Raw genomic sequence first — 25,203 nt, 5'->3', positions numbered from 1 at the left:
GTCCAAGGTCATACAGCTGGCAAGTATCTGAGGCAGGATTTGTAATCCGGCATTCTATCTACTACTTTACCCAGCACCATTTGCTTTCTCTGATGACATTCCATCTCTGGTCTCCAAGCCTTTGTACTAGCTGTCCTTTATGTCTACAATGCTCCATCTCCTAACATTTTCTCTTCATTTTTCTGACTTTATTCAAGACTCAAATTCCATTTATTTTAGGAGGCCTTTCCCAGTCTTCTCCCCATCTCCCACTCTAGCCGCTAATGGCCTTTCTTTTCTGAATGTCTTCTGAATAATCAGTATATAGCATGTATCTACCTAATTGTTTATAGGCTTTCTCTGCCATTAGAATGTAAGTCTCTTGAGGGCAGGGAACATTTTTTTAAATCATAAAAGTATTTTATTGTTTTCCACTTACATGTAAAGTCTGGTTTCCATAAATGGCTAAAATGGTCATTCTTCTGTATTCCAGAGCTCATTGAATGATTGAAAATCCAGTCATTGCTCAATGTCACTTGACATAATTTAGACAGGATGGTATGAGTGAAGCCTAGTTATTAGCATGACTAATGACTCAAGATCTCACACAGTACTATAGACGATATATGGGAATGTCAACAATAATACAGAATAGTTCAATAGGTCTTCAATAGATTATTCCATGTGTTCATTTGGGGGAGAGAGCAAAGAAGTAAAATGTCATAAATAACATGATAGGGATATATCAATTTTCATCATTGCCTATTATAAAACTTCTGGGGACAGTCATCCTATGCACACACCTATTTTCTTTTTTCATTCATATGAGAAGTCCAATTTAGAGTAGATTTGTCACTAATTTCAGTCATTGAATCTTAGAGCTGGAATAGAATTTAGAGATCATCTGATTCTAATCTTACAATTTACAGAGATGGAAACTGAGACTCTGGGGTGGAAGATAATATTTATGAATAGCGCTAAGCACGGTGCTTAGCATACAGTAGGCATTTAATAAGCACTTGTTCTGTTTTTCCTTCTAACTCTGCCTCCTTGTGGTTTGGAGGTGACCCTACATCCTTAAAAGTTATACAAGAGAAGTATATGCTCTGATAAATACTATCAGAATGGAAAACTTTCAAGTATATGCTCAGCTTACAGATATACATAGACCAGCAGTTCTTCTCTCCTCCTTATGACCCTAGAGGAAGGAGCAAAATTTGAGCCCAATTGGAGCAAACACCATTCCCTAAGCAAATTAGCAGACTGGCCCTGACTGGTATTTGAAGCCTTTTCTAGCCAGGATGATTCTTGGCTGGGATGGAGAATTACAGGGGGGTCAGATGGGCAAGAACTGGTTCAAGCTGCTGCTGTTAAAGGGGTGGTAGGATTCAGTGTTGCTGGCAGAGGTGCCAAACAAACAGCATAGTGGAAAACACATACTAGGCCTGTGAGACTCTCTGAGAAAGGGGCAGTCAGCAGAAAGGAAGGGACAATTTTCCACCTGCTCTTGGCAATGTAGACAAACAACCCAGGTGGCTTTTCTGGCTTAAGTAATTAGAGAATTCACTTGAGTGTGTCACAGCAGAAATTCCAGCTGTGTGCTCAGAATGGGGAGTTTGGACAAAGGCAATATATTACAAGCATCATGAGCAATGATGTACTGTACTTACTATGTTTAACTGTTGCACAATTAGGCAGCCAACAAGAGAAGAGGAGGGGTGTGGGGGAAGAGGTTTGGCTCCTCAGTACCAGGTGGCTTTGAGTTAACTTAGGCCATGGAGTGTAAAGTGTGGCAGGCTCATTTTCATTTCCCCTAGCCTCCCTTTGGCCTCAGCTCAGGTCAAATGAGGTTTAGTCTGACCAAGGCTACTAACTCCCAAAAGCACTGGGGAGAAAAAATGTAGGAACACAGGGTTTAAAGCTGGAAAGGATCTGTTTTTGAAAGGCAATAGAAGTTAGTGGTGATGTGCAGACAATGCCAAAACACTTAAAAGAGCAACAACACAAGTGTGTTATTATTTGACATCCAAAAGGGAATGTCAACCTGAGTTAGGTGCTAATGCAACACAGGAGAATCTCACGCAGAAACCTTTTTCCTCTTCTCTCCCTTTCAACATATTCCTCATCTATAAAGTGAGGAAGGCTGGACTAGGAGATCCCCGAGTTCTCTTTCAACTCCAAATCTATGATACACACTCATGAAACCCCTATGGGTATGGAGAGCACTGTAACAGATGGTGGGCAAGTGACATAAGGTTTAGAAAAATGTAGTCCCTGACCAAATAGAACTTACAGTATAATATGATCTGAAATGCACTTTGGGGGGGGGGTGGAAGGGGGAGAGAGGGTGGAGTCTGCCTCTGTGATTACATCCACACAGGGAAGTCACAATATGGAAACTCCTAACCATGAAGATCCACAATTTTTCTTTTAGTTACAGTATTTAAAGAGTTATCTGGGGGCCCTGAAAAGTTAAGTGACTTGCCCAGAGTCACACAGCTAGTACATGTTAAAGGCAGGATGTAAAATAATTTCTTCCTGATTCTAAGGTGGTTCATAGTGTTATGATGGTAGTAGGATTGGTGCCATGTTGGCTCTCATGAAACATGCACAGAGAGCTGTAATCACAATGGGAGATGGCAGGGAAGTGTATGAAGTTTAAGGAGTGAGTAGAGTTAGTGGATCACCAATAACAGGAAGGCTCAAAAAAAGCTTCATAGAGAAGGGGACTATTGAGCTGGGCTTTAAAGAATTAGTAAGTATTCAAAAAATAGAAAGAATATTCTAAGCTCAGGGAATATGGACAAAGGTATGCATACCAAAAGAAACACTGACAGTAAATCTGGATATAATGACCTGCATCTTTGTTTGTAGGTCTCTAATTCTGAATGTTATAACCTGTTTTACTCAGTTACTCTTCTATAAAATGAAGGGATTGGACTAGACAGCCTCTAAGTTCCCTTCCAGCTGTAACCCAATGTCAGATCACATCAGTCTTGATGAGAAAACTAAACCTCAGGAAGGGGCAGTGACCTGCATAAGGTCAAACAGCTTGTTAGTGCTATAAGTAGCACTAGAAGTGAGACCTTCTTTATTCCTACCCACTGTGCTGTCCATTATACCATCCTGCCTTTTTTCTAAGCAGGTCTCCCTAAAGGACCTACTGTTTTTGTGCTTTTTTAAAGATCTAAAGTCACTTAAGTAAAGAACATTGAAAAATGTATTGTGTTTAACTCTACTGTGTAACAATTGGAATGACGCCACCTGCTGGAGACTTACTGTAGAAGAGTTCCACCCATGAAGCGAAGGTCTTTGAGGGCAAGACCAGGAGTCTTTTCTTTGGAAAAGGAAGTGACGCGGGCTAGTGGGAGGAGGAAGGAAGAGACTGGCACTCAGTCTCGCTCTCTTTCCTGAGGACGCTGGTGGAGAGTGGAGCTAGAAATGCTCTCTCCCTTTAATAGATAGAAATCTAGGCCTTTCTCTCTCTCTTTACCAAATTCTTATTCTCCTTAATAAATGCTTAAAAGTCTAACTCTTGCTAAAGCTTATAATTTATTGGCGACCACTCATTAGATATTTTAGACAGTTTAGCTAGAATTTTAGCCCTTAACAACTGGCATATCTGTTTAATATATACTTTACTTAATAATAAAAATTTAACTTCCTTTAAAAAATTTCTAATAAAAAGAAGTAATGTTAAAAATAGCAGTATTACTCAATGTTAAAGAATCTAACAACTATCTCCAGGCTTCTGCCAATTTGTGAGACAGCAAAATATGAGAATAGGAGAAGTTATCATTGGTTTTTTTTTTGAGAAGTTATCATTGTTAGAGAAAACAAGGAATGTGATGCCCCCCACCCCAAACTTATTAGGAATTCCAGGCAGATATAAAAAGAACGTATTTTCGTAAATGAAGCTAAAAAAGAGAACCTTTTCCCCTGGGGTTCTTGTTCTGCTTAATTTCATTTTCTGACTTTTCTCTATTAGCACTTTTTTCCTTACTGTGATAGGGGTTTTTTGTTTTGTTTTGTTTTGTTTTGTTTTTGCAGGGCAATGGGGGTTAAGTGACTTGCCCAGCTAGGAAGTGTCAAGTGTCTGAGGCCGTATTTGAACTCAGGTACTCCTGAATCCAGGGCCAGTGCTTTATCCACTGTACCACCTAGCTGCCCTGTGATAGTTTTTTTAAAAATCATCTTCACAAATTTTATATGGATAGCATATCATAGAGGATGGAATACTAAAATGTTACCTTTTGGTTAGACATAGACTTATAGGAAAACTGTGCTAATATGCCTGTGCTTTGTGGGGTTTCTAGCATCATTGAGTACTGTATTTTGTCAAAGGCTTCTCCCAATCCCTGCATCTGGTTCATATAATCATATGGTTTGGGGATGTTTCTTTAGTGTTCTTAACTTTACTAATTGTTTCTTCTAATGTCAAACCAGTCTTTCAACCTTGGTATAAATCCAACTTGATCATAATGAATAATTGTTTGACTATGTTGCTGTTAACTTTTTGCTAAGATTTTACTTACAATTTTTGAATGGATAGCATTAGTGACCTTGCCCTATGGTTCTCTTGCTTTGCTTTATTCTTCCCTGGTTTAGTTATTAGGACTATATTTGTGTCATGAAATGCATCATTATATCTGCATTTGATTCCCAGATCTATCACTTACTACCTATATGATTGGGATCAAATCACTTAAATTCTTTCCAATAAGATGCATATTCCCTATTTTTCTAGTGGTCTGTGCTTGGCCCTTTGCTATAATATATTTGAAAACTCCTGTACTGTGTAGGTGAGAGGCAGCAAGGTATAATGGATCAATAGATGGCCACAACATGGTAAATGGTACTGTAGGGAAGCTCTATATAACACCCACCCACAGCTTTGAATATGAACAGGGATTATTGTGTAGTGGTAAGATCTGTGACAATATGCAGTGCCACTGACACATCTGAATCACTCCTTTCATGATGCACATAAGGATTTCACTTTTTCTCTGGGTTGGGTCCCTCAGTCCAGTCTAATTTCACAGTGCAGGTATAGCAGAGCTATACCATCACCATGCAGCTACATTTTAATTTTTTCAAGGCCTTAGGAATAATCCTGTTGGGGAAAATTTTACTTTACCTCCTCACCATTATTACTCTAGAGTTTTCTTCCAATCTCCTTTCTAATTACTCAACTGTCCATTCACAAAATAATGTATGTACACAGTGAGTGATATTTACCTAACCAGCCACTTACAATAATGACATTTTTAGATCTTAAATGTTAATATTTGCTTAACAAAAAGCAAAAGAAATAATATTATAGCTGCTAATAAAGACTAAATAAAATAGATACTGATATATTCAAGCAAATGCACAAATAAAATACAATCTACCCAACTGGCCGCTTACAAAATATTGCATGTACACAGTGAACAGAATTTATCTAACCAGCCACTTACAATAATAATGCTTTTAAAACTTAAACATTATCATTTGCTTAACAAAAAGCAAAATAAATATTATAGATACTACTATATCAAAGAAAATTCATAGATAATAAACTACAGTATATACATAACACATAAATACATGCTCATAAAATTCGATCGCATTCTCCCACCACTGCCCTCAGTCTCTGTTAGGAACAGTGGAGCCACATTGACAAGAGTCTGACAGGGAGGCACATGAGAGAGGAAAACTCGTTTTTGAAAAGTAGCTCACAACCTTGGACTACAGGCTTATGTGTTACTGGTTCATCAAAGAACAACTGTGCCATGCAAAACTGCTTTTTGCTCATTGCTTGACTGTTGCTCATCACTATTCTTCAGCTGTAGAAATCTTCCTCTCTTCCTCCCTCAAATATAGCATTTACAGGTTCTTTCAGTTTACCATACTTGCCATCCATATCACCCTTAAAGGGGCTTTTTTAGACAGTGGTGGCTTTCAATGTGAATCACAGTTGTATTTAAGCTAGAGGACTGGTTCTCTGGACTATCTAGATGATACCAATCTATTATTCACTCACCCAAATTCTGGGTTGTCTATTCAGAATGGAGTTCATAGAAACACAGTTCAGGATGATCATTTAAGCCAGCTCACCAAGATACCAAAGCAGTTGAAAGGGGCGCTCTCTCCTCCATGTCCCCCTCCCCATGCACAATCTTCTTTCTTAAGCCAGAGGTAGCAGACATAATTCCTAAGTAAAAATTTCTCTCCAACTCTGCTTGGTGCAGTAGGGCAATAGCCATGACTATAGCCCTTGACCAATGATGTAAATTCTCTCTCTAATGAATGGGGAATCGCTCAGCTGAAACCTTGTATTAGCTGACTGTTTCTAATAAACTCAACAGAGCAACTTTTCAGTCACCCACCCCAACCAAGCTCATGTCTTTTTATTCTCTCAGATTCCCATACCCAATTCCTTTACCAGTTCTAATTCTTCAATGTCTTAAATAAGAGCCTTCCGATTCTCAGTGATTTTCACTTAAAAAGTTACAGCTTTACACGTTTTCTCTATCACATTGATAGCCCTTTGTAAATCATGCCTTAGTCTCTAGATGTTTATATGACTTCTCATTTTTTAGTCATAAAACATGAATATGAAAATTAGTTGGTGTAATATATTGCTTTGCAGCTTTGAAGTCATCAACATGGTTGTCTGTCTCTGGTGCCCTTGAAACTGTTTCTTTGCACTCATATATCTCTAGTTTTTTCATAAATAAGAGCATCTTCTCTTTCCCTTTATGAATTAAACTGTTCTGACACAAGCAAGACATCATTCTACAGCATTCACAGAGATTTGTCTGTAAATATTTTATACAACATATCTTTTTCTCTTCAAATCTTTCTAAATCTTGCCTGAAAGTTATATTTTATACAGATATATTAGCAGTATATATTTTAAAAGCTCTCTTTTAAAAATTCCTTTTAGTTATCAATGTGTTCATCTATAGCAATGGCAGTATCTTACATCATTTGAAAATTTACATATGATCTTTCCTTTACACAAAAGCACCTTTTCTGTTGTTTCATCATTAAACTGGTCCATATGAAAAGGACCTTAAAAGGGATAGTGAGGGCAGCTAGGTGGCGCAGTGGATAGAGCACTAGCCCTTGGGTCAGGGGTACCTGAGTTCAAATCTGGCCTCAGAAACTTAACACTTACTAGCCGTGTGACCCTGGGCAAGTCACTTAACCCCAATTGCCTCAGTTAAAAAAAAGGGATAGTGAACCTTACACCAGGGAGACAGGGGTTCAAGACCCAAACTTGACTATGCAACTTTGATCTAGTGACTTAAGTGCTCAGTGCTCTACACCAGGAGTTGGCAAACTCATGTCTACTACTCCTTTTTGTATGGTATGTGAGATAAGAAGAGATTTTACATTAAATTAAATTAAAAAAATTCTTAGCTTGTGGGATGTACAAAAAACAGTCACTGGGCATGAGTTTGCCAACTCCTGTTATTAGACAACAGTCTAAGACTATAAACTGCAGAAATGATGACCTTTATTGATAGAGGGAATTTCCTGACCGGAATGTTCCTTGTCCTAATGAAATCACAGGGCCAATGCCTGTCCTTACTCATCAGGTACCTGATGGTTATGAAAGAATAAACCCTGAAAACATGGTTGATGTAGTATAATAACAAACTCAGTGACTCAATGAGTCCTTCCTCCATGGATATCTGTCCATCTCTCTCCAAGAGGTACATGCCATAGTATTATGTCAATTCTATTTTGAATAGATGCCACTTCTCATTCACCTTTTGTCTCCAGGGGAGTCTTGCTAAGGGAATGTCTGGTGAACAGATGACACTTATTTCAAAATCTTTTTTATTGATATTTGTTTTCTCTCATCAACAATGGTATGCCAGAAGCTGTTTTCACAAGAATTTGGTCTCCTTTTTCCTGACTTTATGGTATCACTTAGCCTAAAGGTTATGCTAGTGGAAATTTTTCTTCCTTTTTTCATGCAGTTTCTAGCAATACATGGTCACTTGAGGTAGTTTCTTGGGAAGTCTTTTATGATGATGATGATGATGTTAGGCCAACAGCAACCGATGAAGGAACCCTCTTGGACTGCACAGAACTGCTTGCACTCTGTGGATCATGAATTTTTTAAGTCTTCAGGAAATTTCTGGCACACCAAGACATTTTAATTACCTTAGCTTCACTTGGAGACAAGCATATTTGTGCAAATATGGGTCCCTTATGTCCCCTCCCCTAAATAAGCTGCAGTGTAGAAATGCTTCCGTGTGCTAAATGATGCTCTCAAGGCAGGGTGGGAAGAGAAGTGTGCTTCAAGCAGCCAACATATCCAACCATCTTAGGTATTGATTCCATGATGAAATCCCTTTGGAAATAACTTGTCAAAAGCATTCTGGCCCTATTAAACCAATCTCATCACATAAACTGGGTTTTGCCACACAATACTGGATTAGAAGGAATTCGATTGTGATTTGCATCACTTGTGACAATGTGCTACTACAGCTGACACTGGGTGCAAGAGGCGATGTCCAATATAACTTTTAGTCCTTTGCAGATGATTCAGAAGGATGGATACCCATTCACTAATTACAAGATTAAAAAGACAAAAGAGAAGCAGCCTATAATCAAAGAAAGTACTTGACTCCTTCTTCCACTTTTTGTGAAAATGGCAGTGTCTCTTGGAGGCCAAAATACAGAAACACCATTGCTCTCTGGGTTGTAATGTATGAAACGTTTCATATGCAATCTTTTCTATTATACTATGATATGGAAATGCTTGTTTTATTCCCTAAATTAAAAATTTTTAAATTTTAAATACTAAATACCTTGTCACTTTATTCATTATTCTAAAATAATAATAATAATAATAATATCTAGAATTTATATAGTGCTTTAAGACTTGCAAAGCACCTTACAAATATTATTTCATTTTTATTCTGACAACAACCCTGGGAAGAAAGTGCTATCATTACCCCCCCCCCACACACACACACACACTTTACAGGTGAAGAAACAGAGACAGAAGAACTAAATGACTTGCCCATGATCACACAGTTGATTCAGAGTCTGAGAGGCTAGATTTGAACTCATGTCTTCTTGATTCTAAGTTCATTGCTCTATCCACTGAACCACTGAGCTGCCATAGAGATAAATAGAAAGATAGATAGATAGATAGTTCATGCAGTCCCATTTTTGAAGTAATAAAGTTCTTGGAGAAAATGGAAATGGAAATATTTTGTCCCTGTTGTCCTCTCCCACCCATTGAAAAATATAGTTCCTGGGTGTGACTTTCACCATGCTTAAGTGAAAGCTTATGTCGGCTTTTTAAGCAATCTATAAATGGCTTTTGCTTTAGCAGTAAATACATTTGCTTTTGTTTTGTGATTTGCATTCCACATTTGATTATCACTCTCACCACCAATATCTAAACTTCTTGATTGTCACTGCCTTGAAATTCCACCATTGAAAAGTCATTCCTTTGGTCCAAATACTGCAGTCTTCAGGTATTCTAATTTAAGATGCAAGTACTCCTGGGAAAGGTGGCACATTAAATCACTGTGTTTATTGGATTCTTCCCAACTGGGAGAGGCAGTTTGGGCTGAGGGCAATGGTCCCTTGAAGGAGGGAGAAAGAAGAAGGGTGAGGAATGGACAGATGAGGCATGTCTGAGGTAAACTTCAGTGACCTTACTATTATGCCCTGGGCTACCCTGGCAATAAACAGAACCATTTATGGCTCCTAGATGATGCCGTGTCTCATTTATGCTTCTGAAGATGTACATTTGAGCTGAATGTCTGTGGCTGCTGCTCCCTGATGTTGATTTTCAATAGAATAAAAAGCTATTTGAGGCTTGTCCCTTTCACTTAAGGGAGCATTTCTGAATGGCTCAGGTTGAGGAAGATAAATGCCACATTTCATCATGCATTCCTTTCTTTCAAAAGGTTTCTGCAAATGGATGTTGGTCCTGATGGGATATTCCTTTGTTGAAGATAATTACTTTTACTTAACTTCAGGTTTGCTTGGAACAGTATGAAGAGGACTGTGGAGTTCAGAATCAGATTACTTTTACTGCTGGTGTTTCTGAAGGAAATCTAATTGAGCAAAGACAATGGCTTCTCTTAATAGTATTTACTTGTTACTGTCCTGGAAAACCCTCGTGAACTCAGAAGTTCCACTTATTCATTTCACGCCACAACCATTTGGTGATGATCTACAGTGTCTCTACCCTTAAACTCTGATGCCTTATTGGGGTGTGGAAGTGACTCTGCATCCTCAAAGGCTTCCCTAGAAGAGGGTCAGTTCTAGCAGGGTCTGCCAACCTGGAAAGGCTTTGAGGGAAGACTCAACGATGAGCTCTGCATCTGTGAGTCCTCGGGCTGCACAAGCTGAGCTCTCAGACATGCATCATTAGGAGCTTTGCCATCAGCTTTATTGGCCGCAGGAACATGGTGAATCATTGAGTATACAAAAGTAAAAAGGAAATAGTCTTCACTCTCAAGGGGCTTAAATTCTATTGGGGTATACAAACATACACATACATACTACAACCCATAAAAATAAATATATACTGTTTATAAATAAATATAATATATAAATAATACTTATAAATAATAAAGTAACACTCATTTTGAATATACTTATATACATATATATATATATAAAAGTATGTTCAAAATAAGTATTATATAGTTTTTGAGGGGAAAGCACTAGAAACTGGGGAGGGGGAAAATCAGGAGAGTTTCATATAGAAGGTGATGTTTGAGCTGAGTTTTGAAGTTAATTAGGAATTCTAATAGATGGAGATGATAAGGAGATTGCATTCCATTCATAGGGGAAGCTGGTGCAAAGGAGCCAAAATGGGAAAGGTATTACTTGTTGTGTGAGGAACAACAGAGAGGTCAGTTCAACCGTATTGTGGAGTGAATTGAGAAGAGTAATATATAATAAGGCTGGAAAGGCAGTATGGAAGTGTTAAAATGAGCGATACAAGCAATAAGTTAATTAAACAATAAATAATTGTTCATTCATTTAAATATAGGAAACCCTCCAAATTACTGGATTGATTTTTCATTGGTGCTATGCTAAACCTCTTTGCTTTTCTCTGTCCCAAATCTCTTTGTCTAATCCTAACCTCCTGTTTTTTATTGAATCTCCATAGAAGCTAGGGATATTTGCAAAGAAGAGTAAAGGTGAGAGGATGGTATCAATTCATTCTATGAAACATTGCTGATTTGATGTGTTTTTCCTCCTGAATGTACTAGTTGGGAACAGAGGTAGCGGAGGAGGGAGATGATAGAGAGGCATAGATGATGACAGTAAGCTGTCCAAGGGATTTAGCCAGCGTAGGCCCAGGAGGGAGGTCCATGAAACCTGTTTGCTGACAGACTGGTTTTGAATTGTTTCATCGCTGGATCCACTTTGCATTCTTGGGCTTCCTTCTCTTAGTGTTGATGAAATCCAGATATTATAGGACTTAAGTTCCCTGCTGTGATTGGTCAGTCTTCAATGCTTCTCTTTGCTATAATGCTTGAAGCCTATTGGATCATTTCTTGGTGCTATAAATAAGCTGATGGATATATTTATGTTGGATCATTATTATTATTATTCTCTAAAATGCATCTACTACTTGGGTAAGTCAAGGACTTCAGTTCAGAATGGTGCTTGGTAAGGCATCTCTTGACTGGTGAAAGCTTTTAGGGCATCTCTGTCTTTTTGTCTGTGGGGTGGGGGACAATGAGGGTTAAGTGACCTGCACAGGGTCACACAGCTAGTGTCTGTCTTTCCTAATTCCTGGAATGTTCTAGGGGCACTGTCTTCCACACATTCAATTCCAACTATTGTGAGATGTAGACATGATTATCTAGTTAAGAACCATATTCAAGGAAGAAGGAGGAGAAAGAGGCATGGAGAGCTGCTCAGAATGAGGGAGCTCCATCCTCCTGGTAATTCCAGAAGCTGTAAGATTTGGGATGATGTTTTTCTCCCTCCTTTTCTCCACTTTTTCTTCTCTCCCTGCCTCTTTTCTTCCCCTTCCCTTCTCTTCTCTCTCTTTCCCCCTCTCTTCCACCTTTTAAAAACTCCTTGCATATTTTAGTCAAGAAGACTCCATCTCCCCTTCTTAGTTGCTGCCACTCACTTGGAATTTCCTGGTTATTTTTCCTAGACATAAGAGCCACAGAGATGCTAGCCAGGGGCTCCTTGCCCTATTAAATGGTACTATTGAGACTTTCCCCTACTTTTTTGCTAATGGTAGAGCCGATTCTATTTGGTGATGGAGTTGAAATATAGCCTTATTCTTCCTCAATGGTGAGTGAAATGTTTTCTAATAATCACTTTTCCATTTACTCTATTCTTTACCTGCTCCCCCTCCAGAACCCCCAGTATCTTAGGTTAACAGCAACACCAAAATTTCTTTTAATTTTTCATTGATCCCAAAGAACATTTTAAAAATTTGTCTGGCTCCTAGAAAGACAAGTGGTGATATTTCTCTTGTCTTCTTATTCACAATTAAACATATTCCCACCCTCCAACTCTGTCACCTCAAAGTAGGTTTTGTTGCCCCCTCCTGACATTTGTCATCCGTGTTTCTAAGAACTTTAATTGATAATAAGGATCCTAATAACACAAGAATAAATTCCTTTTCCAGTACATACTAAGGACTTACTGAATGATTATACTAGTATTTTCTCAGGGATTTTTGTTCTTTTCAACAAAATGGCATCAGGTTTTTCTCTCTTTACTTCTGATGTGGACTGGTCTATGTGGACAGGAGTGGCTTTTGAAATAATGGCAAATAAGATACCAGAAGTGCGCACTCACCTGACTCCAGCTCCCAGCAAACCATTCTACTTTGCCAGCACAGGGTCCGTTGTCACAAGGCGTCACTTCCGCTGGTCTGTTATTGCCACAGCCCTCCAAGGGCAGGCTGCTGACATGGTTGGTCATGCACACCACTGAACGTGTTCTCACTCCAACACCGCATTCTGCAGAGCACTATAAGGCAGGGAACAAACAAAGTGAAAGTAATTCTAGATCTGCTCTTAAGGAATGCTCAAAAAAACCAAACACAAGAAAATACAACATCTTCGATTCACAGGCAATTTTTCCCCAGGGAACTATGACGACTTCACAAGAATCCTTTAAATATCGCAGCCAAGGGACAAAAAGGTGGTGCAGTGGATAGAGAACTGGCCCTGGAGTCAGGAGGACCTGAGTTCAAATCCGGATTCAGACACTTGACACTAGTACGCTGTGTGACCCTGGGCAAGTCACTTATCCCCAACTTCTCCACAAAAATAAACAAATAAATGAATGAATGAATAAGTTAATAAATAAATAAACAAACACATAAATAAGTGAATAAGTAAATGAATGAATGAATGAATGAATGAATGAATGAATGAATGAATGAATGAATATCAGCAGCCAAGTGGCAGAGTTAAAATGAGTACTGAACTTAGAGTTAGGGAGATCAGAGATGGACTCCTGTCTCAGTTACTTATTAGCTGTGGGAATTTGGGCAAGTCACTTAAGTACTCATAGCCTCAAATAGGGGGAAGAAGAACAGTTATATTTATAGTGAGAAAAAAGTAGTCTCCTCATTGTGGGAGGTTCATGGAAGGTCTTATCCTAATTTGGACTTCTTAGGGTCCTAAGACAATCTCTGAGGTGGGTATCTTTTTCCTTGGAGGTGTGTTTTGGGGGTTTACACATCATAAGGTGAACCTAAGGACACATTTTGCCCTTTCTGTGCATGCTCCTAAAGACATGCATAAACTTGTCAGACCCAGAGGGTCTCTGTGTTTATGATATCTCTTTAAGGTCTGGTTTCTAGGTGTCCTGTTATCTAGGAATATTAATGGCTATTAATGGCAAATGGTCCCTAGTTACTGTTTCTGTTGATGGTTACATTATTGTTGATTAGAACACAAACCTTAGTTTCTCTGTTAACCCTTTTAGGTACTATTCATAGGTTATCTGTTAACCCTTTTAGCCTCCTCCATCATTATTATGATTATTATCATTATTATTTCCCAAATTTCATAGAGTCGATCAGGATTTTGGATGTCAATGAGCAAAGGGAAATTAGGCACATGTTTATATAAGGAAAGAAGGTCAAAGTATGAGAGCAGGGGCTTGAATAAGTCTATAATAAAGACATCAGTAAGAATGATGAGAACCCTGGTCCACATTAGTATAGATAACATTAATCTTCTAACATCTGGCCTTGGCAAGAGAGGAAAAGAAAGCTCCAAGTTTCTAATCCCTTGGCAGAAGAGAGTGGTTTATACCATTTTCTCCCCATTTTCTATACACTTTTCAGTGTTCATTTTTAAAACTCTTGCCATTACATGCTATGCAGTAACAATTCATGTCCTCTAGGCATTAAGCACCCTAGGAATGAAGGGCAACTAGAGTCTGCTTTTCTGGGAAAGTATGAGGGTTGAGCTTGGTCTCCTCTAACACTAATCACTGCTGTTGTCACATGGAATGGTCTCAATCCCCAAGTGATTCAACTCAAAATTATAGGGACCTTATAATGATCTAGTTCAACCTCATGAAATGATGGGTAAAGAAACTGAGGTCTTGAGAGAAGTGGTTTGCCCTAGGTCATATACCTAGTTTATAGCAGAATCAACCCACCCCCTAAACTTCACCCTAGATCCCCAGTCAAGAGCTCTCCATTGCCTGTCACTTAGAACATTTTTAAAAGTGTGATCTTGTACTATCATCACCTGACTAGTGTGATATAGTCATTTACCTCAAACTCCATAGAGTCTTTTCTGAAAAATAAAGAGAGGATGGTCATGTGATAAGAGAAAGGAATAACATATAAACAGAATGTGTGTTTCACTAGTATCCATCCACTAATTTCTCTAGGAAAGGCAGTATGCCACAGGATTTGGAGGAAAAAAGATGTGTTCTGGTCAAAACTCTGACACTAGCTGCATAATAGCTCTCAGCCTCAGTTTCCTCATCTGTAAAGCAGAGATGATGATACCATCACTATTTTTCATAGGGTTGCTATAATGCTCAAGTGGAATAATGCATGTAAAGTATTTTGCAAACCTTAAAGCACTTTATAAATGATGACTATTTTCTTACTGTGTGACTCTGGGAAAGTAATTTGAACTCTATTGGACTCCATTTACAAATCTGTGAAATGAGGGGATTAGACTAAATGATTTCTATCATCTCTTCTATTTCTAAATCTATATAGACAAGAAAGGGATAGGATGAGAATGTGTGCATGAGTTGAAATTTATTTCAGTGGCAGTCTGTCATGACCTACCACATCCAATGCATCTGTTTTGGAGATTAAGAATGGAAGACAATAGACTTTATTTCATAAATATCATGAAATTCCACATTATCACAACAAGAAGAGAAAGAAAAGTTGGGGGAAGAAGGACTATATCTATATTTATACATTAAATTCATATATATGTATATGAACACACAGAGATATACCCTTTGAGAGGTGGAATATGAATAATTTGGGTCTATCTCATTCTAAAATGAGCACTCAGTCTATCCCATCTTCTATGCTGAATCTCAGAGCCAGCATTCAAACCTAATGCGGGCTCCAAATCCAATAGTCTCCCTCCTCCCTCTCCCCCCTTCCTCCCCTCCCCCCTCTCTTTCTCTCTCTGTCTCTCTCTGTCTCTCTCTCTCTCTCTCTCGATGATAAAGTGAAGCTGAGATAATGTAGATGAGGGCACAAGAAATATATAAATAGCACAAAGAAATATAAATAAATAAAAATAAATAGCACCTGTCAGCAGGTGCCCAGATGAGTAGTATACAGATATATTGTTTGGTAGAGCTTATTGTTCACTTGAGCTTAAATGCAAGTTAACTACTATTACCTTTATACATTGACTTTTTTATTATCTGAATAACTGACGTTTACTGTCTTTCAACTACTCTTGTCCACAAAATCCTTAGGTACCTTCTCTGAATGGAATAGTTACAGTAGCCCAGTAAGGAGCAAATTATTCTCTGAAGTGCAACAGAGATGGACAGAATACTATGTTCTTATGGACTGGAATAAAATCAAGATTTGAGGCCAGAGGTTTCCCAGATGTTTAAGATTATATGATGAGAGAAGAGGCTATAAAATGCATCTGTGTCTATTGAGCTGGGGCAGGCACTGTGAATACAGTACATTTTTTTCCAGTTGCACAGTGAATGCGATACATTTTTCCCCCAGCTATAACTGATTCTTCTTACTATTCTGGGCACAGTAAACCTTTTCTTGGATCACACATATGACCTAAAATGTTTCTGTTGGCAGTACACTAACAAGAGTATGAACAAATTAGATTCTATTTTAAGATTGTTAGGTAAACTCTGCAGACTTGGGTGACCTTTGGGTGAAAAAAAAGATCACTGATAATGACGGAAAAGTCAGAGAAGGCCATGACTAGGAGTTTCAAATGACAAAAAGAGTTGGCAGTCCAGGAAAGAGGAAAAAGAAATTCTACTCAAGACAACTTCTCTGGAAATCAGAAAGAAAAGGAAATTGGAGACTTCTGATAGCAATTTTATTCTATCTACTAATTAGAGTATGTGCCCTGAGAGAAGGAAATGTGCCTCATATTTTTATGTTACCTATGGTGCCTACCCCCCTTGGTAATTGTTCAATAAAGGTTTGTTGAATCAATGCCTCAGTTTCTCCATGAGCTAGATGCCAATCCTAATGGTCAATAAGCTATTCTAAATTCAATCTTGATCAACTTATGAAATGTTTTTGTGGGGCAACATTTAGCTAATAGCAGCTAGCATTTATAGCTGGAAGGTTTATAGCACTTGAAGATTTGCAAACTTGAAAAATATTATCTCATTTTATCCCTCCAACAACCCTGAGATATGTATCCTATTGTTAGTTTCCTCATCTTTAAAATAAAACTGAGGCAGGCAATTATTAAGTGATTTGCCCAGGGTCATACACTTCCTATGTGACTGAAGTATGATTTGTATTCAGGTCTTCCTGGTTCCAGGTCCAGTTCTCTATCTGCTGAGCTGTTTATAGAAGTATCTTGAGGTTGTTATTGCTTAAGCTATTAAAAAAAATAATGATTGATTTGGAAAACACCACAGGTTAAGTCAAAGGACATAGGTATTCTAATATTGGCTTTGCCACAAACATGAGGGATCTTGAGTAAATCTCTTAAACTCTTTTCAGAAATGGTCAGTGTTTTAACTATTTTTTCTTGGCACTACTTATTTGTTACAAGGGTAGGGTCTTTTGAAACAGGGGTTGATGGAGGCAAAGGGGGAGAGTCACAGGACAGTGAGGAGTTTTTCTTTAAAGAGGCTCAATAAAACTTTTTATAAAAGCATATTTGTAGGTCTAGTTACAATGGTTAGCAAATACCAAAATGATGGAGTAGACACCTTAGCAAGGTTAACTCTGTGAAAGCCTAGTCTATAGAAATTGGCCATTGTAAGTCATAATACAATTTGGAGTGACCATCACATGGCTTGGTCGGAGGAATTACTATAATTTAGTAGTTTAACTCATACAAATGATTTTGTCATGTATAACATTCTACATTAAGTACTAGTTATAAAAATAGTAATACATTGAACTTGTGTCACTTAAAAGTGATTTATTATATTCATTATTAATCTATTATTTTCTATTAATATTATTCCTTATTAATGTTATTAATATAATATAATAATTAAATTCAATTCATTTATTTGTATAGATGAAAAGTTGATTTGGTTAAAAACGGGCCTTGATTTGATCTATCTCTAATAAAATTTTTCTAAAGGAAAATACTTCTCTTGTAAGGGTTACCAAAGATACAAATATCACCTATTCGTAATACTGATAAACGATATACAAATTCATGATCTTTGGACTTACAGAGTCATAGAGAATGAGTGAAAGTTATATATCTATAAAGTGACCATACATCACAGCCTTACTACTAGTATTCTTACATGCTTGTGACTATCTAGTCTATTTGTTCATCATATGCTGTTTCTTCTGTCTTTTGTATATGTCCTTTTAAAGGCCAAACTCATCAGTGCACTCCCTATGCAATCACATTAATTTCTTTTGGATGTCCTCTCTCTTTCTTTTTGCTTAGGCTTTTTCATGATAATATGGTCATAGTTTCATTTTTATAATTTCTCATCTTTCATAAATTAGCTTCATGTTTAAAATTGCAGTCCAGAGAAATGTTCTGTGATGTCTGAACCTTAAGTCTTGGGTGCTTGCTTGAGTATGTCCAGTGTTCCTTTTTCTTGATAATTTGAATTGCAAAACACTTGAACATTTTCTCCCAAGATTCCTGTTACTCTCACATCACTAAATAGTTCTTCCCTGTGAATAAGAATTAAATACTAAATATATGTTCTAATTTGGGGGTTTTTCTGATTTCTGAGAGGAGAATCTATGAGTCAGTCTTGTTTAAAAGTGATCAGATTTCAAATGAGAATTCCAATACATATCAGAATAGTTGACTACTATTCTACATAGCAAATAAGAATCTGAGGAAGCATTTGAACTCGGGTTTTCCTGACTCTAAGTCTAACAATATCCACTATACTCTAGCTTCTTAAATTGTGGGTGGCAACCCCATAGGGCTCATGTAACTGAATGTGGGGATAGGAAAAAATTTGGCAACAATAAAAGGTTAAGGATAACTATTTTATATGCCTATATATCTGGGGTCATAAATTAAAATTTTCTTGCACTAAAAGGGGTCGTGAGTAGAAAAAGTTTAAGAAGCCCTGCACTAAATCACTTAGATGCCTAGTCAATTGGATAACAATACCATATTTGTCCAAATTTAGGTGCGATATATGTTGTCATGTCTCAGGGTATTTTCTATTTTTTGCCCCGGGGAAATGAGGGTTAAGTGACTCGCCAAGGGTCACACAGCTAGTAAGTGTTAAGTATCTGAGGCTGGATTTGAACTCAGGTCCAGCATTACTATTGTGATTAACATAACCTGTTTGATTTAAGGTAGGGTTTTATATTGAGTTAAGATAGCATTATCCATACCCATTTCATGATCATCTATGATATATTCCCCAAACATCATCACTACTATTGCTATATCCTTTTAATTTTATCCAAATACTCTCTGTCATACTTCCTTCTTCAGGAGTTTAGAGTTCTGAATATTATCTCCCTTCATGAAAAAGTATTTTTGAACAATGCATATCCTTTAGTTATAATGCAGATTTGCATCACATATGCAATACTTCATGATTCTTTCTTTGGTATTATGGATTATTAAATTATTGAAAAATGATCCTCCAAGAGTCTGCCAAGGACAGCAAGGTGGTACAGTGGATAGAGCTCTCGGCTTAGAGTCAGGAAGACCTGAGTTCAAAATTAGCCACAGATTCTTACTAGCTGTGTGATCCTGGGCAAATCACTTAACCCTGTTTGCCTCAGTTTTCTCACTTGTCAAATGAGCCAGAGAAAGAAATGGCAAAAAACCACTCTGGAATGTTTGCCAAGAAAACCCCAAATGGGGTTATGGAGGTCAGGCACTACTGAAATGACTGAACTGTAACAAGAATCTGCCAATATGGCACAAAAACAGCTCCTTCCAAGTAACTCCATTTTAATTACCGCTTTTTTTAAAAGCAAGAGTGTGTGTGTGTGTGTGTGTGTGTGTGTTGGGAAGTCAAAGACGCTTCCAATAAAGAAACTCCTACCAGTGCTGAGCTACAACTATTCTGTAATATATTTTTTGCTTTCTAGCCATTATGCTGTGCTTCTTATATTGTTATTGTTGTTGTTATTGAGTTGGATGTAAGTTGCTTATTTAAATTCAGATCATAGGATGACAGATCTAGAAAGGACAAAGCTGGACCCTTTGATTTTACACCTGAAGAAACAAGGCCCAGAGAGGTTAAGAGACTTGCCAATGAACACATGGCTAGTTAGTATCCTGGTTGAGAGCAGGCTGCATGTTTCAAATCAACATAAATTCATGGGAAACTAAATCATCACTGATTAGGCTTTTGAGTAATCTCATGCGAAGTTGTGTGACAGGCTATTCTATGAAAACAGAAACAACACAAAACAAAAAAACTTCCTGAGAGTAAACAATGAATGCCTTCACTCACCTAGGATACCTGGGTTTCATTTATCACCCTCCTACCCTCAACCATTTGATATGGTCTTAGATGCATAGCCATACAAAGAAGGAGCTTTGTGACCCCGGATGAGTCACTTAACCTCTCCATGTCTCAGTTTCCTCATTTGTAAAACTAAGGAGGTTGGACATGTTAGCCTCTAGGGTCCCTTCTGGCTTTAAATCTATGACCCTACAATCAATGTGCTAGAAAGAACACTGATCTTACAGTCAGAAGACCTGAGTTTTTGTATGACCCTGGACAAATAACTTCAATTTTATGTACTTCATTTACCTCATGTGTAAAATGAGAACAAAAATTGCATTATCTGCTTCACAGGTGGAAGAGCAATCTTCAAACTTGAAGGTTCTCAGCAAATATGAATCATTATTTGAAGCTGAATGAATTACAGAATGGAAGCCAATGAATCAGAGAATTTAAACAAAAAGAAATTCTTTTGCTCCAATTATATGAATATCTCAGGCTAAAAGTTTTTTTGGCCTGGACTGTCTGCTGCCTCTTCCAGCTTTGAAAAGTAAGATACCTAAATTATGCTAAAGGATGATGAGGTAGATCAAATCCCAATTAACTCAGCCTGCCAGACTGGAGGAATTAAAGTCATTTCCTTCCTCCTACAAATAGTGACCTATCTCATATTTTAAAATCCAAATAATCATACCTCAGTCTGGAAAGTTAAGGGTTTGTCCTACATCTGCATCACATTACATCCTAGGATATCATTCAATCATGAAGACACTTTCAGTGAGAGATTTTATCCTGCAAATAATTCTTTCCAGGTAATTTTCATTTGAATATCTAATTTAATTTTTTTTCTTCCCAGGGCAAGCTCAAGATCTCCATGAAAGCTTCTACATGTCTTCCCAGGGCCAATCTGAAATTATGATGTAGGGCCTGAACTAGAGCATCAAATAACCAGGTTAGTGCCAAAGAAGAAAGCACACAAACATTCATCTGCTGAGTGCGGTCAGATCACGTTTTCAGTACGTTAACCACAGAGGACTTTTCATAACAAACCTGAATCTGCAAAGCTTTTGCCTTACTGATGGTCCAATTAGCTCCCTCCCCTCCCCGTCTCCCCCTGCCTCCTGTGTGAGAGTCCTTCTGTATATTCTTAGACCACTGGGATCCCTGGACAATGAAACAGGGAAATATAAAAAATAAATAATGCATAATGTAGGCCAGCTTTTCCATAGGGGTAGCTATCATCACAGATTTTATCGGGGTGCTCAAGTTCTTAACTTTCATTTCCAAGAGTTCACCAATACCTAGTATTTGATGATATATCAAATGTAATCTGGAAAAACAAACTAGGAAGGCTGTGTGGTATAGTGGACAGAGGACCAGCCTTGGACTCAGGAGGAACTAGGCTTGAGTTATGCTTCTAACACATGAACTAGCAAGCAATGACCATTGAAAGACACAGAAACTGTTAGTGTTTCAGAAAACTCTTTTAAAAGACTATACCTTGAGGACAGCTAGGTGGTGCAGTAGATAAAGCACCAGCCCTGGATTCAGGAGGACCTGAGTTCAAATCTGATCTCAGACACTTGACACTTCCTAGCTTTGTGACCCTGGGCAAGTCACTTAACCCCCACTGCCCCGCCCCCCCCCATAAAAGACTATACCTTACATGGGAATTATTGATTTGTACCAGTGAAGAGAGTTTTCACACTGGGAGTTTCCTACACGCATCAAACCATACACCTGGACCAACTATATACACATATGTGCATAGAAAGGCATGGAACAAATGCCTAGATATGTGTGCTTATGCTCTAATATTGGTCTGGACACTCAGGCATATCTGAACATCCATGCCTCTGTCTGGTAGATGTTCTCTGGTAGCTTCATACACTGATAATTGATAGGGTTTGGCCATTCATGAATAAATAAAGATATCCCTAGAAAGATAGATGGAAAAATAATATCATAATTTTTTACAGTAAGTTTCTTTGATAAAATCCTTGTTTCTCAAACACATAGGGAATTGAGTGAAATTTATAAAAATAAGAGCCATTCTCCAATTGATAAATGGTCAAAGGATATTAACAGGCAGTTTCCAGAAGAAGAAATCAAAGCTATCTGTAGCCATATGAAAAAAATGCTCTAAATCACTACTGATTAGAGAAATGTAAATTAAAATAACTCCAAGGGACCACCTCACAACCATCAGAAATGACAAATGCTGGAAGGGATGAGGGAAAATAGGTACACTAATTAATTGTTGTGGATTTGTGAACTGGTCCAACCCTTCTAGAGAACAATTTGGAACCATGCTCAAAGGGCTATAAAAGTGTGTGTACCCTTTGATCTAACAATATCACTACTGTATGTAATTATTGTTACTCTATGATATCCTTAGAATTTATGGTGGTGGTTGTTACTATTTTTTAAAGATGCACTTGATTGGACTGAGTGTGCTATGCTTCAGAGGACATGGTGGGGTCTAGGTGACTCATGGAGAAGAAAAAGGGCGAGGATTCTTGAAATAAGTATGGAACAATGCCCAGAGAGTACTCAAACTCTGCATACCCTTTGATCCAGCTATACCACCATTAGGCTTATACCTCCAAGAAATCAAAGGAAGAGGAAAAGGATCTACACATACAAAAATATTTATAAGAGCTCTTTTTGTGGTAGTCCAAAATTGGAAACTAAGGGGATGTTCTCCCACTGGGGAATGGCTAACCAAATTGTGGTATATGAATGTAATGAAATATTAATGTACACGCATGATTCCCCGCTTCTATGAAGAAATAGTTGGAGGTATCCTCAAAGAAAGTTCTTTTTATTCGGCTGCCTAATTTTATCTCAACCTCTGGCTCTTTACTCTCCTGCTTGCCATTCCTAGGATGCTTGTACATGCTTCACTATTTTAAGACTTTCAAAGTCCTAATAGTTTCTATACTACTTATTAGACTACTTATTTCCCTTTGAAAATTTTCTTCTTGGCTGCTTTCTGTGTCAAGATTCTGTCTCATTTCAACATTTCTTTGCTATTTCTCTCACTCTCTTTTTCATTCCCTAGCTATGAACTCTGTCCTTTGGCAGCTTTCTTCTAAGCTTGACATGTGCTCATCAGACACACAACCAGCAGCTAGGATCTTATCACAGAGATGTAAAAAAATACCCCTCTAACCAATTGGAAAGATCTTTTTTCCACTTCATTTTCTAGGGGAGTAATAGAGCAGGAACCTTCTAGTATTTGTTTTATCCTAAAATGGCACTGAGTTATCTGTCCAAAGTGAGAGAATTTGTCAGTTTCAGTTATCTAAATTCCCGTAGCGAATTACTTTGGTTATCAAATAATTGTACATTGAAATTTTAATTAAAATTGCATTTAACTTAAATTTTAAATTGATTTTATTCCTTATAATAAAACAAACAAAATAAGCGAAACCAAATTGGTTCTTGTTAGATTGAGCTAGGTGACAGAAGTTGCCAGAGTAGGGTGCCTGACAGTAAAGCTTGGCGAAATGATGAGAAAAGTTGAAATTTTCCAATAAGTTTAAATCTGCAGTAAGCACTGAAGTCTTGCTGATCACCTAGGGCATGAATTATAAAGATAAGGCATACAAACCACAGGTCACATAAAAAAAAACACAACTATTGAATCATATTTTGTATGTATGGTGATATTGCCATCAACACACCACAGACTCTGATTCCATCAGTGCGACTATTTCTTTCTCTCCATTGCCCAGTTGCTACACTTCTACATTCTTGGGCTAATGAAGAAAAATGTATTAATGGGTCCTGGTTGTAGTTAGCTAAGTTGATTTTTCAACAGTTGACATCTAGTCCCTGGGCTTGTTTTAAGACTTTCTGGACTGGTTGCCTTCCAGAAGCCAGATTTACTTCTATGCCAGGAGAGAACTTTACTGGAGGTAATTTAATGGAAATAACTTTTTATAAGGATGTAGAATGCTAAGGGTTGTATCAGAAGTATAAAATGAAACAGGATTGCTAGCCATATATCCATATTGAATCAGAAGATATAGAATAATTATGATTTATTCAGGATGCATAGGCACTGTGTGGAAAACAAGCAGCAATGACCAAAAGACCAAGTGTGAAGTGGAACAATGAAACAATGTTCAGCATATTGTCTGTTCCAGTGAGGGAAGAAAAATTCTATTATAAATTGGGCAACTAGAATCAGTTGATATTTTTTTCTCAATTAGCTCAGGAATGAAGGAGTTTAGCAATCTGCAAGTGGAGAGAAGGGAGCATCCACACATTGATGAAATTGCAGAGCCTGTGATGTGTTGATAGTAATATCGTTTTTATACATACAAAATAAAATTCCATAGTACACATAAGATCTATATTAGAAAGACATGGAAAGCAGCCCCATTTCACTGATGAGATGCTGATTCTGTTGAATACCCTTGATAAATGTCTGGAAGTAGCGACCAAGCACATTTAAGCCATATCAGCTGCAGGGATATGATTTGATTATGAGTTAAATCTCTGAGATTAAGCAGCACAGACATAGGGAGCTTTGGGGGAATACTAGTTAATTCGTAAATAACCCTCTGGAAATGGCTTCCTTTTTTATTCCAGCTTTATTTACATGCTAGAATAGTTGAATTGATCCCGGGAGGATGGTAAACATACAATCACTTTCCTTTAAATTTAATTTTGTGTCCCATCTTTTGAAATTTAAACATCTTTTTTTTATCACCTCTTTCTTATTCCAACAGAGTATATTTTTATAATGAAAAACAGTCATGCCCCCCTATGAGGTTGTGTCAGTCATCATTTTAAATTATGTTTATAAATTACAATGTACTATCATCATAAAATTGCATAATCTTTCTCTAATGTCATTTGGCGTATTGTCCATTTATAACTTTGCTCCTGTGTCACTAGCTTACTTTTAAAAAAGTTGTTCACTTTAATATCATATTTTCAGAGATCTGATTAATACAATTAAGCAGTGTATCCCTGTATCCATAGAGATAGGAATAAGGATTCAATCAATTATACAGGGAACTCTCGGGTGAACAAAGTTCAGGGTGAATTTGTAAATCTAAACAGGTCATGAGAATACCATGTGGGGCTGAACTGTTTGTAATATCTTTACATCTTGTTTTTCAT

At 37.6% G+C, this 25,203-nt stretch overlaps 1 protein-coding gene across 1 annotated transcript in view; it reads right to left on the bottom strand.

Moving 5' to 3' along the window:
* Positions 1-25,203, bottom strand: part of LOC122738427 (thrombospondin type-1 domain-containing protein 4-like) — a 153,796-nt gene that overhangs the window by 21,132 nt on the left and 107,461 nt on the right. Inside the window, 1 exon segment of the mRNA XM_043980470.1 lies at positions 12,787-12,960. Coding sequence (XP_043836405.1) covers positions 12,787-12,960 — 174 coding nt within the window.

Source organism: Dromiciops gliroides, chromosome 2 (assembly GCF_019393635.1).
Source record: "Dromiciops gliroides isolate mDroGli1 chromosome 2, mDroGli1.pri, whole genome shotgun sequence".
Classification (NCBI taxonomy): domain Eukaryota; kingdom Metazoa; phylum Chordata; class Mammalia; order Microbiotheria; family Microbiotheriidae; genus Dromiciops; species Dromiciops gliroides.
Note: the sequence above shows the minus strand (reverse complement) of the source record. Positions and strands in the feature narration are given on the sequence as shown.